We start from the raw sequence: 16,992 nt of genomic DNA, 5'->3' as shown, positions 1-16,992 counted from the left end.
CGGCTTTTCTCGCCCTTTGTTGCCTACAAATTTACACATTGACCCCTATTTGCGATAAATTTTTCAATGTAACCGGTTCACGTAGGGATACATCACGTGTCATTGTACAAATTATGGGATATGTGTGTTAAAAACTTAAAAACTTAAAAAATAAAATTTCCCCTACTTATATAAAAACACATGGTGTACACTTTGTGTTCCAGTCACAATGAAAAATTTCTTCCTATTCACTTTACTTTTGACCAGGGGACTTGAACTCATCGCAAATATATGTCATCTATGCATACATATGAGTCAAGCGATTTTTATAGTAGGACTAAAAACGTGAGTGTTATGCTAATATACCGAGCTCGTGTAGGAATCACACTTTTACAATGGATCGAAAATTTTGTAGGTGATACTTATAAAGTAGTGGGTTCTAAGGTATGAATCGCACATATATTGAACTCACACTTGCGTAGTAGTGTTATAGGTATCAAACTCAGATGACCTAATTCTTATAAATAAGTATCACATTCACTCAAATTACGGTAGAAACCTAAGACTCCCTCTGATCAAATGAAGATAACAACTACTTTACTTAAACAAAGGCTACTCGAACTATCTAAAATTGTTTATGATATGACGAAGTGTTTTTTAGTAACCAAAAGCACTTCTGATTGCGTTTAGTGAAACAACTAAAGAAATTTTTGCGTCGTGAAAACACTTTTTTTTAAGCACCCGGGTCATTGGGAGTCACTTGGATTTTTAATAACAACACTTCTTGAAAGCAAATTTGAACATAATTGTTGTTTATAGATGTAGTCCCAAATGAGCTCTTCAACTCCTTCCAATATACTCATTGACAATAAGCCAAGCAAGGTTCATGCTAATTGGTAGATAAATGGCTAGTAAATAATTAAAATTAAAAGGCTAATCTGTTTCAGTTTTAAGTATTTAGAGGATAATTAAATGCATATAATCTAAGGCTGTGGTTGCACCGCATCATTAGCTACGGTAAACATTCTAAATTTTTAAAATTCGTTTCCAAATACGGTAGTAATTAATTGTGATTTGGTCATTGGGTGTATGATTTAACCACTAATTTAGTTCCCAACCAAAACAAAGATAAACAAAGCAACAAATTTGTCGGAAAAAAAATGCCTTGACCAGTACAAGACAAAGTGGTTACCAACAAATAAAATAAAACAGAATGAGGCATTGATGCTCCACTTGCACCACTTTTTGGGTGTCAATTGTCAAAGACATCGGATTTTCTATGCTCTATCTATTTGCTAGGATATTAATGTTATTGCTAGGATATTAATGTTATCCACTTACGTGCACTCAACCTAGCCTTGACCTATTTTGCCTATGTCAATAGTTGTTTTTTGAACATTTGAAAGTGCTTTTAAAATAACTGTAAATACTTTTAGTGAAATTAATTTTAGCTTCTAAAAGTATTTTAAGTGCTTTTTGAACGAAAAAAAAAAAACATCAGATATGTGATATGTGTTTTGTTGCAGTAAAGCACTTCAAATGTTTTTCAGGATTCACTTGAATTTTTATTAAAAATTGGTTTGAAAATATTTTCATCAAAAACGTTTTCAGTTATTTTAACAACTTACAAATAAGCCTATGTTTGTGCAGAGTTAAATCCGCAAATAAGCTCGGTTGAAGGAACCACCATGCACTACCACGGATACCTTGCAGGAAGACAAAGCCAAATAGTTTGATTTAAATTGATTGTACTTGTCTTCCTCTGTACGCGTTCTCTCTCTCTCTCTCTCTCCCCCCTTATTTCTCTATCTAGAAACCCAAACCCATAGCCTCTTCTCCGACTTCAACTTTCAGCCACCACCCTTTGCTCTTGCTCAGGGTAGTCGGCAATCTGCTACTTCCTCCTCTTTCCAGTATTCTCTTCCATCTCCTTCCCTCATTTGCCTTTTTCCTTCTTTTTCCTTCCCTCTCACTTCCTTTGCTTTATCCCCCTCCTTACATCCATCTCTTGATCTCCCCTTTCCAATCTCCTTATTGTATTTTATTCCCGGTTCTCCCTGAGTTTATCTCAGTTTTCCCTAAGTTGAGTCTCAACTATCCCCTAAGCTTGTCTCAAATGTGGGCTTCATGCCCCTTATCCAGCATCTTTTGCCTACTTTTATTGCTTTATGTCTTTTAACTTTTTGTCTTCCCTCTTCCTTAGTTGTGATACTACATCCATATCCCACTATGTACTCGGATATGCGGGCTCCGATTAGGATACCAAATCTACTACCTTTTTTCACTTCCCCTCCCCTCACCGCATGCCCATGTCGGATCCCCTTCGAGGCCAAGTGTTAGTTATTTTACATACCCCTTAGCCTCACTCTTTACTCGTATGATACTTTGTTTGTATATATTTGTAGGGGTTCGTGAAGGGGATTTGGATCTGTTATCTACTTTCTTGGTTCGGAGTTTGGCTTCTTCCGAGGATGTGACAATGGTGGTAATATTGTCTTTGATGCTAGAGATTAGAGTTTTTTATTGTCTATTTTATGCTGCCTTCGGGCATAAGCTTATGTGAGCCTCTTGTTGTATCTTGGGTTGTTGTTCTCATTTTGTTTGTGCCTTTGACTTTCCCTGTAGTTGTTTTTCTAGTCCTTTTTGGGCCTTGTACTAGTTTTTACCATAATGAAAGTTAACTTTGTGATAAAAAAAAAATTTGATTGTACTTATTGGGAACAGTTGACTTCTAAGTTGCTAGTGCGGCACGTTCTTTTTTCTTCAACTGAGTTGAAATCCCTGACAAGATTTTTATCGAAGCCCACTATACACTATTCCCAAATTGTATGTTTTCTCAAAAAAAAAAAAAAAACAACCGCAAATTTGTAACTCAAGTAAGTTTTAACAATGCCCTCGATCAATATTGCTTATATTGCAAAATTATTTGGCACTCGAGCATTAGTACACCAATCACTTATTTGGGTGCCCTCTTTCATACTATATATACAAGAATTCTCAAATCGAAAAGTATTTTGTTTTCCAATTGGGATAAAATAATTTTGATACAATGTTCGCAATATAGCAATAAAGTGTTGATAAATAAAAATGATTAATGATATATATATATATATATATATATTTGTTTCAAATGATAGATTTTGTTGGATTAGATGTTAGATTAACTACCAACGAGGTTTAAACTCATGTCGTCATGCAAGTGCTCAACACATTTTCATCACTGTGGTAAATGATCACTTGCTGATTAATGATTTTTTAAATTGAGAATTTTTTTGCAGAAGTTAACATTAATTGAGATGAGAAAAAAAAAAAATGAAGTCGAGAAAGACTATTTTATGTAGGGATGGGCATTAGGTGTGTCGGTCAGGTTGATTTTAATCCATTGGCCAACCAATAGGCTCGGTTGGCTTGGATTAACATTATTGAAACCCATGTCCATTAAAAAAAAAAATGGACAAACCAATCAACTTAAACCATTCAAAAGTAGGTTTCCCGCATTGAGATTATTTACTTTCTTTCTTGTTTTTAAAGTGACCGTGAATGACAAATAATCCAAAATGCATGTCATATTAGACTTAAATAATGTTAATTTGGTGTTGTTGAGTCTCTATTTGTTAATATTTGAATTTCATTATTTAACTAAAGTATAAATAAACAAGTGTATTTAATAACTATTAAATTTTATGTATATGTCTATCTATTGTATGTTTAAAAATTGTTGATATTCAGGTAGGTCGGATACTATCATTAATAATACTTAAACCCAACCCAACCCACTTATTAAATGCGTAGTCGGATTTTTACTCAAAAATTAATTTTTAGAGTTTACAACCCAACTAACACAACCCATTTCGGTTAATTGGGTTGGTCAGTAAAAACACTAAATTGTCCACCCCGAACTACATGAAAGTGATTCAAATGAAATAGCTAGCGTTGGATTGATTCACTAAATGACTCACGATGTAAGTTTTAAGTAAAATCGGGTGATAATTCTCGTTAATAAAATTGATCCAGTACACATTATTATACAGCCTTACTAAGAACTAAGATCAATGACACGACCATCTATCCTAATCTTGATACATTGTGAAGTCTCAATGTATGAATGCGTTGGATAAAGCTAGGTCCTGATGGAGATGGCACGCGCTTGAACTGCATGCTGGACATTGTTCTCGCCAAAATGATGACCTCTTATTATCTCAAACCACGATAACCATAATTCGGTCCAGTCCAATAACCTTCTCCTTGATTATTGTTTGTTCATTCAAACCCCCGTCCTGTAATTCTCAGATGCACAGGCGTGCAGTTCAAAGCTGCAGCCTGGGGCAAGCACAGAGATGATCCAAACTTAGCAACCATTGGTCCCAGTTTAGGTGCACGAAAAAACGACGGTAAATTAACCATCATGCAGCATATACGCTATAATTTCCCTGCGACTGTCATCGTACAGGCTCAAAGCGATTGAGAATTCAACAATGTAGCCATGCCTTGTAGGCAACCTGATCCATATTTGAAGTCAGTAACGGGAAAGGGAAGCAGTTGGCACATAATTTTGATAGGGCGGCCGTCATGTATCAGTGGTTTCCTGTACTGCTATTCATCCAAATTCCTGCCTAGAGGATTAACGCTGTAAGGTTGTCCAATGATCGTATGTGGAAAGCGTTTAGTCTCGTGTACCGAAGGAGTTTACGTGCAAATGTAAATATGACTCTCGATTATATATAACGTTTCTTGCCAGTATAAATTGGCAGTTAATTAAACATGGTTTGGCTGAGATTTTGACCTTGCTGATCATATGTGCCGGTGTTTAGCAGGTATTTTCTATGTCCCGGTCGAGCAGAATCATCCTCGTTTGAACTCAGGTACCTGAATTCTGCCCATCTTAATCGTCAACCTCAAATCAAACACCAGCAAAAATAGCTCCTGTGAGAGCAGAGATATATGTTAGCGTGCGTGCAAACCACCTCTGGGGAGGTACCCAAATGAAATGGAACTGGCCTTGTAATTCTCGTGTGATAGTCTGCGTGCGTGAGTGCGTGTGTGAGAATAAGTCAGAGAGGGAGAGACAGAGACCTCCCGCCCACGAGAAGCAACAAAACTTGGCATCTTGGACATGTTTAACATCAAGACCAATAAACCAAGATCCGACACCGATATCGTCGTGGGCATAGGTACGGAGTATATCTCTGCAGAATCAATCCACCATAACTCAGTCATTGCTCGCATAGTGATTAAGGACTAATGACGGAACCAGTTCAACGGAGAAGAAAATTCACCTATTGATTGAAACAAATTTGGCCAAAGTTTGAGATATGACGTACATCTCAGCCGAAGCATGGCGGAAATATCTATTGGATGTACAAACACAGTTTTCAGTTTTAAGAGGAAAGTATTTGGTTCATACCCAGGCTGGTCTAGAGATTTTTGAGGTCCGGGATGACATTAAAAAATATGCCCTCATTTCATATAAAAAAATTATTTGTTCACACGTAAGACATCGATAAAATTATATTTAGAAAAACACATCAAACTCAATAATTTGGAAACACGGAATAACTAACTTATTTTGTATCGAGAGAAGGAAACCAAAAAACTTCGGGCTTACAAGTAAATAGATTATGAGTTTTGTTTTCCATCTGAACTTTTAAAGTGTTTTTGTATAAATCGTGAGGTATTTTTTATTATTTACTAACCTCGTCAATATAAGATTAAAAAAATAAAAATGTTTTCGAGTGGTTAAGGATATGTATAAATGAACACTAAATTAAACATTTTGATAACACGTAATATTCTCTGCAAATTTAGTCTACGCGTTACTCTTTGTTGAAGATTAGACTTAAATTGGAACGGATATTTAAAAATAGCAACCCACATAGCTACTAGCTAGTAAATAAATTAACAACCAAACAAAAATTTGTAAAAATTGAAAAAAATAAACATGCACATAGCATTTTGAACTCAGAACCTCTCGTTAATTTTCAACAACAAAAACCATTGCTTTTAATTAAACTTCTTGATCTTTTAGCTAAATTTTATAAGTTTATACTGTTATGAAAAGAAATTTGTAAAAATTGGAATGTAAATAAGCACACATGATGTTTTGAACTTAAGACATTCTCATTAAGTTTAAACAACAAAACCACAAGTTCTAATTAAATTTTTTTGTCACTAAACCAAATTTTATAAATTTCACTAAACGAAATTTTATAAATTTATACTCTTATAAAAACATATATAAATATACCGTCCTAATAATTTTGGTGCTTCCAATTTTTTTAAGCCCCAGACGATCGTCCTGCTAACATTGGATCTGGGCCGGGCCTGTTCATACCGTTTTCCCACTTCACCTGAATCATGACGTAAGTAATTTATGTAAGCTCAACAGAAGGTGGACAAAATGCAATAGATTTTGAAGAAATTAAGGTTCAAATATACATAGAAAATAATTTGACTTGAAAATATGTTTTTAATAAGTGTTTTAGGAATTAAATCAATGTTTTTTGATTCTGGGCTTGGGCTGAGCGTTTAAAATAAACCCAGCAGCATTTAGCCGCCCGAATTACGTGTGAGTGTGACACTATCCGGCTAACAGCCTACTCTCAACTAAACAATACCCGGTGCGCACTACGCACCCACCTCAAACTCCAGTTCCCGCGCCAAAACTCCTCTGCTCGAACAGCTCTAACAAACTAACAACCACCGGCTTCCACATCACGCCTTCCTCACTCCCTCCCTCTCTCTCTCTCTCTCTCTCTCTCTCTCTCTCTCTCTCTCTCTCTCTCTCTCTCTCTCTCTTCATTTTCAAACCCCACGAAAACTCCCTCCAAAGAAAGCCCCAAGAAGCCATGGCGGCGTGCTTCTTTCTCTCCATCGCCGCCATCCTCTTCACCCTCTCTCTCCTCCCCGGAAGCACCTCGCTTTCCACCACCGTCGGTTCCACCTACTCCTTCAGCACCGCCGCAACCTACGCCACCCCTCCCGCCGTCGACCGCGTTGCCCACGCCATCTCCTCCCTCGGCCTCTCCGCGCTACGACTCGACGCCTCCGACCCCGCCATGGTCCGCGCCTTCCTCTACTCCAACACCTCCCTTCTCCTCACCATCCCCAACCAGCTTGTCCCGCCCCTCGCAGAAAACCGCTCCAACGCCCTCCGCTGGCTCTACATCCACGTCATCCCCTTCTACCCCCGCACCAAAATTTCCACCATCTCCGTCGGCAACGACCTCCTCGAGTCCTCCCCGAACTTCTCCACCTTCCTCCTTCCCGCCATTCGCAACGTTCAACTCTCCCTCAAAGACCTCGGCATCCATAAGATCTCCGTCTCCACCACCTTCTCCTTCATCAACGTCATCACCACGGCGTTCCCGCCTTCCAATGCCCAGTTCCAAGAACCGGCCGTCGACACCGTCATCAGGCCCCTCCTCCAGTTCCTCCGCGACACCAATTCCTCGTTCTTGATCAACCTCTACCCCTACAACCTCTACAAGATGCGCAGCGAGATCCCGATCGGGTTTCCCCTGTTTCAGGAGCACCCATTCGGATTCCGAGACGACCTCACCACCGGCGTCCGGTACCGGAACCTCTTCGACATGATGGTCGACGCCGTCATCAGCGCCATGGCGGTCGCAGGATACGAGAACATTCCGGTGATTGTGACCGAGACTGGGTGGCCCAGCTTCAGCACCGACCCGGCCGAAATCGACGCCAACCCGGTTTACGCCGAGATGTACATCAAGGGGCTTTTGTGTCATTTGAGGTCCGGAAAGGGAACGCCGCTGAGGAAAGAAGGGGTTGCCGAGACGTACATTTACGAGCTGCTCGACAAGCAAGTGAAGCAGGGGCGCAATTGGGGGATTCTTTACCCAAATTTGACCAGCAAGTACAAGGAGATTCAGTATTCTGGGTCCGATTGCGGAGGTTTCTTTGATATCTTGATCATGGCGGTTGGGCAACTCTTGGTGTTTGCATTACTTGCCTGGTAATGTTGCTTTTCCGATTCAGTTGCTTAATTTCATTACTGGGTAGCTCGATTTGTTGATTCTTGGAAGGTTCTTAGAGATCTTTGATTAGCACAGTGGACTGTGAATTGGGTTCAATTACTTGCTTTGATTAGCAGGTGACTGGCACAGTTTTCGATTCATGGAGGTCGTGTTGCTAATTACTTAATTGGGTATATGAAGAAACTGCTGTTGATTACTTAACTGGTAATTTTGATTCTTGGAGATGGTCTTGGGGATTCAATTTGTTCAGTTTGGATTGCTGCTCAAGGAATGACTGTTTTTGTAAAAATTGAAAGTTAGCATCTTGCTCAATGTTTAATTGATGATTTGTTGTTCTTTTGAGATCATTGGATTCTGCGGATGCAATTAGTTTCTGCAGATTGAATTGGATTGGGAATTTGGGGTTGAATTGAAATTTTAATTACCCTTCTCTAGTAGTAGGTAAATGAATAGACGAATAGCATCCCGTAAAGTTTACCTTTTTACCGCCTAATTTGGAAGTAGAAGTAGAGGAAGCATACATTTTTACCGCCCAATGTGGTAGTTGAAGTGGTAGGAATTTCATTTTACTGACCAAAATTAATTTCGTTTATCACTGAAATTTTCTGTGTTCATAACTCCCAAATAAATTTTCTCATACAAGCTTAATTAGGGTTAAGTTGTGACCCTAATTTGTTCAGTTTTGATCCCGTAATTCCATAGTAAGGGTCTCATTGGTTGTGTTCGGGATTATTCATTTACATGAAAGTCGTTCATGTCAACGCACTTTGAAAAATAATAAACACACACCATTTTCTACCTCTACACACTCTTATGTAATCATGAGTATTGTTTTCGCTTAATTTATTCAATTCGATGTAAAAAATAAAAAGTGCGAGAGACTAATAAAAACCAATAAGACACAAAAGAATATAAAAATAATGACACGAAATACAATAACTCAATTTATTCATAAAAAAGGTTTTTGTTTTTGGTTTTTTTTATTTTTTATAAATATTAGAGGTATTTTAACATCACTTGTATGTGAGACTTTAATAAAAAATAGTAAAATTTGAATCTATAAAATTACATTATTGCCCATCATTTTTTTTTTTTGTGTGATAGAAGACTAATTTGTTTTTTCATCATTTTTTTTATTGACAAATAGAGTTTTATTAATTAGTAGAAATGAATAGAATTATCATTTTGTTTTTTTGTTTGGAAACTGGAGTTATCATTTTGTTAGTACAATATAATTGAAAACGAAAATGATGTTTTAAATTAATGATTACATTAGGTCCAATATATTTCGAATTGCTAAACCTAATCCACACCCAACCCAAATCAAGAAAATAAAGCTAATTTCACCTTTAAAATATTAGAAAAGGTGAACAAATTGGACCTCTAAAAATCCAAAGAAAATGATAACATCATTTCGAGAGCTAAAAAAAAAAAAAAAAAAAATGGGCTATCAGAAATGGGCATGGTGGACCTATTGCAAAACCCAAAAAGAATAATAAAAATTCGGATTGTGCGCCGTCGTTTTCACGTTTCAGAAACACTCAGAGAGAGAGAGAGAGAGAGAGAGTCTTCTGCTTTTTCGTCGTCGTCGTCTTCTTCTTGTGGAAGGTAAAGGGTAAAGGGTATGGTGTAAAACTGCAAAAAAAAAAAGGAATTCCGGCCCTCTTTAAATCCCAGGTACGGATTCCGGCCCTCTTTCTATTTCGTTGCAATTTTCTATTATTTTGTTTTAGCATGCAATCGCTAACGCATTGTAGATTCACGGAGATTGTTTCAAATGCCAATTTTGTCACTTCAATTAAGCTTCTCTGTATGAACTCTCTAATTGCATCATATGGGTTTTTATTTATTTGTTTTCTGCTTATTTTTTGCATTTAACTATATAAAGTTGGAGACTTGAATTATGAAACTAATCCTTATACTCAATCCTTATACCCATTAAGGTTATCAACAATAAATCAACTGCAAATTATGTAGTTTTTGGCAAAAAAAGGTTGCTCTTTATTTGGACTGCAAAATAATTTGAAGAAAATTGATGGGGTTTTTCATAATTACAATGCTGCTTTGATGTTGAAGTTTGCCCAAATTATCCAGCTCATCTGGAAGCATTTTTAAAATGACTGCAAACGCTTTTGGAATCAATCCGTAATGAAAATGCAAGTGAATCCTGGAAAAGCACTTGAAGTGCTTCATGCAAGAAGCACATCATCAAAAGTGCTTTCAGTCATTTTAAAAGCACTTCCATACAAACCCTTCATTTCCTTTTTCTCATGTTAAATACATTGGGTTTTTAACTTTTTGTTTTGAGGTAACGAACTTCGCATTGTATCGTGTTCATGCCTATGAAAAATGTCAGAGAAATTGGAATTGATAAAGGATGTATAGCTCAACAAGATCAAAAGCTACCTGGACTCCGGGGCACCGGAAGGTATTCTTTGATCTTTGTCTAGAAGAGATGGACAAAGGGAATAAGCCGGGTACACACTTTACTAAGGTGGGTTGGAGGAATCTCATCCAAGGGTTCTACGAGCAGACGGGTTTAAGGTACACCAAGAAGCAAATGAAAAATCATTGGGATTTCACCAAGAAGCAATGGAAAGTTTGGGTTAAGCTCATCGACGAGAGTAGTATGAAGTGGGATCCTACGACCAATCAATTTGGTGCTAGTGCAGAAGAATGGGCTAACTACATACAGGTAGTGCTAATGTTATGCATTCGAAGAACGATGCTATAGAGGTTTTTCGTGATTTCAGATTTGTAATTGCGAGTGCTTTGTCTCAGGTGAACCCCGAAGCTGCACAGTTTCAGCATAAGGAAATCCCGTGCCCTGACCTATTGGAAATCCTTTTTGTTGGCACTACGGATTCTGGGGACATGGAACCTTGTGATTCTCAGAGGAGGCAAAGCAATAGCTCAGACAACTCCTTTCTGCACTCAGAAGAACAAGATTTGGTTACTGTGGAGCTGGGAGAGGAGCATATTTCAAACGCTGTTCCATTGAGGAGTTACGTGGCTCAATCTGAACACCGTCTAACAACTGCAAGTGAGCAGAGCATATCTAGCTCATCCCATTCAAAGGCAAAGGCCATTTGGTCGCCTGCATCCCACGGTGTATTTATTGATCTCTGTCTAGAAGAGACATTGAAAGGGAACAAACCTGGGACACATTTTACCAGGGACGCTTGGAGGACTATTGTTGAATCATTTAACCAAAAAACTGGCCTTATGTATGACAGGTTGCAGTTGAAGAATCATTGGGATGTCACCAAGGAACAATGGAGAAACTGGTGTAAGCTAATTGGCACAACTAGTATGGGTTGGAATCCGAACACCAGACGATTTGGAGCAAATGATGAAGATTGGGCCAGTTACTTAGAGGTATGGTATACAACTGCCAGTAACTATTTCTACAAAGTTGGAAACTAGGAAGATTATGAATGATTTCAGGTTCTTAAATCATGTTGGTTTTGTTTTGTTACAGACTGACCCTGAAGCTGCTTCATTCCGCTTTAAGGAACCTCAATGCGCCGACAAACTGGAAATCATATTTGACGGAACAATAGATACCGGAGAGACAGAGCCTCATGCTAAGCGTAGGAAGTACAACGATAACTTGAGTACATCCGTTTTGCATATAGAAGAAGATGGAGGCATAGCGAATCAAGAGGAGAACAACGTTGAGCAACTGGATGCCGTAACATTTGCTCTTGCACAAGGCAAACCCACTTATAGCATCGGGGAGTGCATCAACTGTCTTGATGCCATGGAGGAAGTAGAACAAGGAAGTGATCTCTATTTGTTTGCATTAGATGTATTCCTGAAAAAGGAATACAGGGAAATATTTCTTCAACTGAAGAGGCCTAGTGTAAGAATTGCTTGGTTGCAGCGGCTGCAATCCGTCGGCCCGCCTTTGTTCTAGGATGTTTCTTGTCTCTTGGATTTCACTTGTTCTTTGAAAGGTAGTTGATTTTTTTCATCATTTGCGGGTGTTTTTTCATCGTCACTCGATTAAGTGCACATATTTAGGCAAACTTAAGCAACACATGAAGAGCGATTACCAATAATTATACTGAAACTTTTTTACAAGAGAATACTCAGAGCAGAACTGAGGCTATTTACATGGCTGCGGAAAGTTCAGATCAGTATGGACTGCAAATATCTATGGTGCCAACATGGAAAAACATCTATTTTGGTGTATGTGTACAAGCGATATTCTACTTACACTAGTCTAAACGGCAAAGGAATTTAAACTCGGGTGTATACGGGAGAGCACATTTGCTCTAGCAAATGTGGCGACGCCCACGTCTGTATGTATGCCCTCATTTTGATGTGAAAAATTGTAATAAATTGGGTTAGGAAGCTTGAAAATCCGCTCGCCTGAAAATGGACTTCTTAGAGCATCCATGTGACTGCTTATGGAGGCTATAACGCGGAAGCCTTCTCTCTGCATCGCACCCCTTCGTTTCGAGAAGTAGTCATGGCGCTCCATACGCAATTCATCTTCCGATCTGCCGAAAACAGAACTACCAATCAGAACTCAGAAACCTCCAACTAATTTTACCCAAAAGACTACAGAAAGAAAGGGGCATTTGCATAGTAACAAATACCTCATAATTAATGAAGACCAAGCTCTATATCCTGCAGATATAAGATCCTCTATGGAAGAATTTCGCTCTGCCTCCGGTTTTCTTGAGAGCAGAATCAAAGGCCAACCACCAGCATGAAGTTCCATATATAATCTCAGAATAAACATCTGCTTCAGATGCTTTGCCTCTTCCACAAAATCACTACCACCATACGGATCATATCTGTGCACAAGGAAATGGATAGCTTGAAAGACGGAACTGTGTAAGAACAAATGCTTCAAGGACTAAAAGGAGATTAAATTACCGGTGCAGTCTATGATTTGGAGAAAGAATGTCATCTATGTCGATCAAGACCACGTCCAGACCATCGTGTGTTGGGGAAATGCCGCTGAAATAATCCTGAATCATCGACACGGTAGAATTCAAGTCTCTTGCGTATTGACCTTCTTTAATGTACTGAAGGGCAACAACCCTGCACATTGAAGGGAAGCGATCTGCTTCAACGGCGTTGAGTTCCATATGCAGAGAGAAGATCTGGCAGTGATTGTAATCGAAACTCAGTTTCTGAGTCTCAACGACTCCATGACTCTTACTTTCGCAAGACTGCAGCATTATAGTCAGTGCAATCAGCAAGGTGATCAATAAGACCCCAACAGTTACGAGTGCACCAATGAAGATTGCCGTAGCAAAAGACGACATGTAGAACCCCGTCTCCATGGCATAACTGCTTGCCCTCTCTGTGTCCATGAAATGGAACAGTATCAATAGTTGATTAATTAAAAGATCAACATGCTTCTGATTATATGAACGAAGGCCTCGGGGCTTGTTTGGTGCCTAGGGTTGGATTGAATAACACGTATGTCATACGTTTCTTCCTTCAACATACACCAAATCTATAGATCTTAAACACCAAACGAGGCCTAAAGGTATTAACATTTCACTGGCCTACCACCTAACAAAAGCACTTGTAAAAAAACGCTTATGAGCAGAAACGCTTCCTACTATCTGAAGAATGTTATCACATACCTGAACCTCCACCCGAAAGACTCTGGGCGGAGTATTCGCGCTCCATATGACGTCCATAGGCAGACATGGTTAAAATCCAAGACAAATCACCAACTCAATTATTCTGCAGAACAACACCAGGTCCCCTCCTGTTCACAGAAGGATCAGCTGCAACCTACAAAAGTGACATTAAGCATCATGACAACGCAACAGCCACCATAACCACTTCTCAGATTCTCAAATTATTCGAGGAAAACACCGCGAAAAACGATAAATTTACAAAAGAAACCTCATTCTCTGAATCTGATACTTACAGTTTTTCAGATGCACCCCTTAAAGCCAGCAGCTTGTTCATTGTTCAGTTGAATTTCATCATATTCCGGAATCCACCATTCAACTATATCCAGTTAGACCAAATCCAATAACAACATCAATTTCATGAAAAAATACATTAATAAATATATATAAAAAAGCATGAGTTGCGTCGGGAGTTGGGACAAGAGAGACCATCTGCCGATTTGCAGATCATTTGACCAATCCAATATTTTTTTCATTATTTTCCACAATATTATTTTCCAATATTATTTTCATCATTTAACAACATCAAGGAAACCGATAATACAAGTTGACAACCCTAATCAGATGATATTTAACTAAATAACTGAAGCTACAGGGGGGGGGAGAGAGAGAGAGAGAGAGAGAGAGAGATATATATATAGAATACTTGAGAGAGAGAAACATTGGATTGGAGAGATTGTGTGACAAGGCAGCTCTCTCTTTCTCTGTCATGTTCCTGGAGATGGGGGAGAGAGACTTGAAGAAGTTTCCCTTCTTAAAAATTAGCAATCATTATGATTTTACTGTTTTACAGGTCCCATGAACCAGAGGGCACTTGTCAAAGAAAGAAACACTCCACTAGGTACACTTTTGTGCTGTAAGATCAATTATAATTTGCTATCGAATTCAAACTTATCGTATAAGTTGAACTTTTCACTTATAAGTTGCAAGTGAAAATGATAATATTAGACCGTATTTAATTAGTGTAGTTTTTCTATTCATTGACACTTTTGCCACAAACACCACGGTCTAGTGTGTGTACATATATTTTCCATTTACTTGTTACTTTGTTAGTGAGAAATATCATGTTTCACTCTCATATGTGGCGAGTTTATTACCTAATTATAGTTGACTAGATCTCATCTTCTCATATTTGATATATACCACCATTCAAATGTTAGAATTCAAATTTGAGTTTTGAGTCCTCTCAGACTCTGGACTGGTGGACTGCCATGTCAGAGCCACCAACTGGTTCCCTTCTTCGGAAAAATGAAAAAATTGAGTTTTGAGTATAAGATTTCTTATTTACAAATAAAGAAAAATATTACGGGAATGTAATGTTAAATGGCAAGTCTAAATCCTTGAATTGAATAATGAAAAAGTTATATTTTGTGTTTTACTATATATGACTTTTGTTGGCGAGGATGGTTTGAGAAATCATAATCTTCTGAGGTTGTGGGCCAGTTAAGTAGAATTTGCTACCAAACCGACTCTTAAATTAATTAATCTTAATTAATGGTTTTAGTTCCATAATTATCATTAAAAAGATGCATTTGCATTTGCTATTGCAATTTGGAAAACCTATTGGCTACATTATTGTATAAATGCCAACTGTCAGACATGTCCAGCCATCCCTACAGCATCATCCAGTACTATATTACACAGATCAGAATGAACTATATATAATATTCTTGTCTTGACATTTGTCGCGATTCGACAGGCTACCAAAAAATTGAGCCATGTAATATTTGATTCTCTTATCAGCCACAATAAGCACTTTTCCTGTGAGCACTTAAATTTTGAAGGTAGGAGATAGATAACTCAAGAAGAAAAGTTATCAATTTGAAAGTGATTTGTAGCTTACGTGGTTAAGAGTTTTCGTTCTTACATTCAAGCGTGTTCAAATTTTCTCTCGTAATTTAGATGAACTTAGTATAGATTTATCTTATCTTTTGTGAAAATAAAAAAATTATCCATATCAATTCTCCCAAAATAAAAGGTTTCGCACGAATAAATTTTCTTCATATCTAATCGTCTTCTAATCTATTTTAAATGAGACATTGTTCTCCTCTACTTTCAAAAATACCTAATTTCGAGGACTATCCTTTTACATTCAATCCTCAATACCAATTGAGGCCTAAAGGTCCTTTGGTCAATACAAACGACCGGGAATAATACGTAAGCAGAACCGAAGGCGGTTGGGCACACACAAACTTACAAACAGTGGGTTATGATATCTCTTGGGAGGAGCAGGGCAGATAGCAGAGCCACAGAACACTTTGTCAGCACATCTACTGGTCGGCCTCCACGTGTCGAAACGCCGTTTCCCGCCTTATCTAGTATCCCCCAACCAGACAAAGTATACTACTGAAAATTGTTGATCAGAATATCAATCTCTGGAGTAGTATTTTCCAAAAGCATGGAGGCCACCATAGCTTGCTGCTCATCCGCCAGGGCGCTCCTGCCGGCTACCGGCGTTTCAACTCACCAGCATTCCACTTCAGTTGTGGCTCCATCTTTCAGCTCCAAGGTTATTAGTATTTCATTTCAATTTTATGCATGAGTCATCACATAAAACTTATTGTGAGTATCATCACATGGTGTAATTGGAGCTTCCTTGTGACTGCAGGGCCTAAAATCAAGCTCCCTCTTCGGAGAATCACTACGACAAGTTCCACGATCATCGCTCAAGTTTTCTAGAACAAAACAGTCCTCCCATGTGACCAAGTGTGAGATCGGCGATAGCCTGGTGAGTTACACAAAAGAACAACTTTTGTTCAACGTAACAATAGTTTGGAAAATGAAAGTTCGTCTAAGCAACATTGAAAATGTAAATTTTGTGAAAATATTTATTGCCACTGTAGGAGGAGTTTCTTGCAAAGGCAACCCCGGATAAGGGACTGATCAGGTTGCTGTTAAGCATGGGAGAAGCATTGAGGACTATATCCTTCAAGGTCAGAACAGCTTCTTGTGGAGGAACAGCCTGCATTAATTCTTTCGGGGATGAGCAGCTCGCCGTGGATATGCTTGCTGACAAGCTTTTGTTCGAGGTAACGGAAAGATAAGTTTCGGTTGTGCTTGAATGTCCTGATGAAAATTGAAAGTCATTCTTCCTCAAATGCATCGGAATACAGGACTTGTATATTTTCAGGATCAACAATGAAATTAATGCCTGTTACATTTGATGCCTTAGGCCTTAAGTTACTCGCACGTCTGCAAATACGCTTGCTCTGAAGAGGTTCCAGAACTCCAAGACATGGGAGGCCCAGTTGAAGGTCAGCAAGTCCTATCTTGAATTGCTGTCTGATCTTAAAATTTGTTTATTTCTTGTCACGGAGGATGAGATGATCAAAAGGGTTAGCCTA

General features: G+C 38.4%; 4 protein-coding genes across 9 annotated transcripts in view; 3 read left to right on the top strand and 1 right to left on the bottom strand.

The window, feature by feature from the left end:
• Positions 1–6,752: 6,752 nt before the first annotated feature.
• Positions 6,753–8,321, top strand: LOC137719635 (glucan endo-1,3-beta-glucosidase 12-like). Its single transcript, XM_068458676.2, has one exon. It carries the CDS (start codon positions 6,825–6,827, stop codon positions 7,959–7,961), a length of 1,137 nt encoding a protein of 378 aa, XP_068314777.1. The 5' UTR covers positions 6,753–6,824; the 3' UTR covers positions 7,962–8,321.
• Positions 8,322–9,505: 1,184 nt separating this feature from the next.
• On the top strand, positions 9,506–11,958 carry LOC137720259 (L10-interacting MYB domain-containing protein). Of its 2 annotated transcripts, none has more exons than XM_068459302.2 (4): positions 9,506–9,656; positions 10,336–10,674; positions 10,761–11,357; positions 11,461–11,958. In XM_068459302.2, the coding sequence occupies exons 2-4, from the start codon at positions 10,357–10,359 to the stop codon at positions 11,896–11,898; spliced, it is 1,353 nt and encodes a 450-aa protein (XP_068315403.1). In that variant the 5' UTR covers positions 9,506–9,656; positions 10,336–10,356; the 3' UTR covers positions 11,899–11,958. The 2 variants fall into 2 exon arrangements, with proteins under 2 accessions (XP_068315403.1, XP_088550411.1); XM_088694285.1 differs by having other exon boundaries at positions 9,532–9,656; positions 10,288–10,674.
• Positions 11,959–12,011: 53 nt separating this feature from the next.
• On the bottom strand, positions 12,012–14,434 carry LOC137720260 (HAD superfamily, subfamily IIIB acid phosphatase). Of its 5 annotated transcripts, none has more exons than XM_088694306.1 (6): positions 14,295–14,434; positions 13,885–13,967; positions 13,592–13,745; positions 12,870–13,302; positions 12,587–12,787; positions 12,012–12,487 (listed from the first exon to the last, which is right to left on the bottom strand). In XM_088694306.1, exons 3-6 carry the CDS (start codon positions 13,656–13,658, stop codon positions 12,208–12,210), a joined length of 981 nt encoding a protein of 326 aa, XP_088550432.1. In that variant the 5' UTR covers positions 13,659–13,745; positions 13,885–13,967; positions 14,295–14,434; the 3' UTR covers positions 12,012–12,207. The 5 variants fall into 5 exon arrangements, with proteins under 5 accessions (XP_088550432.1, XP_068315405.1, XP_088550438.1 ...); XM_068459304.2 differs by having other exon boundaries at positions 13,592–13,738; XM_088694312.1 differs by having other exon boundaries at positions 13,592–13,738; positions 14,310–14,352.
• A 1,247-nt stretch (positions 14,435–15,681) lies between these two features.
• Positions 15,682–16,992, top strand: part of LOC137720534 (sedoheptulose-1,7-bisphosphatase, chloroplastic) — a 2,500-nt gene continuing 1,189 nt past the window's right edge. The window contains exons 1-4 of the mRNA XM_068459619.2: positions 15,682–16,157; positions 16,257–16,376; positions 16,492–16,677; positions 16,821–16,902. Of these exons, the coding sequence (XP_068315720.1) occupies positions 16,047–16,157; positions 16,257–16,376; positions 16,492–16,677; positions 16,821–16,902 (499 nt within the window). The 5' untranslated portion in view covers positions 15,682–16,046. The remainder of the gene's footprint in view (positions 16,158–16,256; positions 16,377–16,491; positions 16,678–16,820; positions 16,903–16,992) is intronic.

This window comes from Pyrus communis, chromosome 1 (genome assembly GCF_041283825.1).
Source record: "Pyrus communis isolate YQ-2024b chromosome 1, ASM4128382v1, whole genome shotgun sequence".
NCBI classification, from domain to species: domain Eukaryota; kingdom Viridiplantae; phylum Streptophyta; class Magnoliopsida; order Rosales; family Rosaceae; genus Pyrus; species Pyrus communis.
This window is presented reverse-complemented; position numbering and strand designations above follow the sequence as displayed.

What these genes read in the sequence shown, in the direction of transcription:
- LOC137719635 (XM_068458676.2), top strand. Translation starts at nt 6,825, where the DNA reads ATGGCGGCGTGCTTCTTTCTCTCCATCGCCGCCATCCTCTTCACCCTC.
- LOC137720259 (XM_068459302.2), top strand. Translation starts at nt 10,357, where the DNA reads ATGTATAGCTCAACAAGATCAAAAGCTACCTGGACTCCGGGGCACCGG. An exon ending in AATGGGCTAACTACATACAG is followed by an intron (nt 10,675 to 10,760) that starts GTAGTGCTAATG and finishes GCTTTGTCTCAG; the next exon opens with GTGAACCCCGAAGCTGCACA. An exon ending in ATTGGGCCAGTTACTTAGAG is followed by an intron (nt 11,358 to 11,460) that starts GTATGGTATACA and finishes GTTTTGTTACAG; the next exon opens with ACTGACCCTGAAGCTGCTTC.
- LOC137720260 (XM_088694306.1), bottom strand. Translation starts at nt 13,658, where the DNA reads ATGTCTGCCTATGGACGTCATATGGAGCGCGAATACTCCGCCCAGAGT. An exon ending in TCTTTCGGGTGGAGGTTCAG is followed by an intron (nt 13,303 to 13,591) that starts GTATGTGATAAC and finishes TCATGGACACAG; the next exon opens with AGAGGGCAAGCAGTTATGCC. An exon ending in TGGTCTTCATTAATTATGAG is followed by an intron (nt 12,488 to 12,586) that starts GTATTTGTTACT and finishes TGTTTTCGGCAG; the next exon opens with ATCGGAAGATGAATTGCGTA.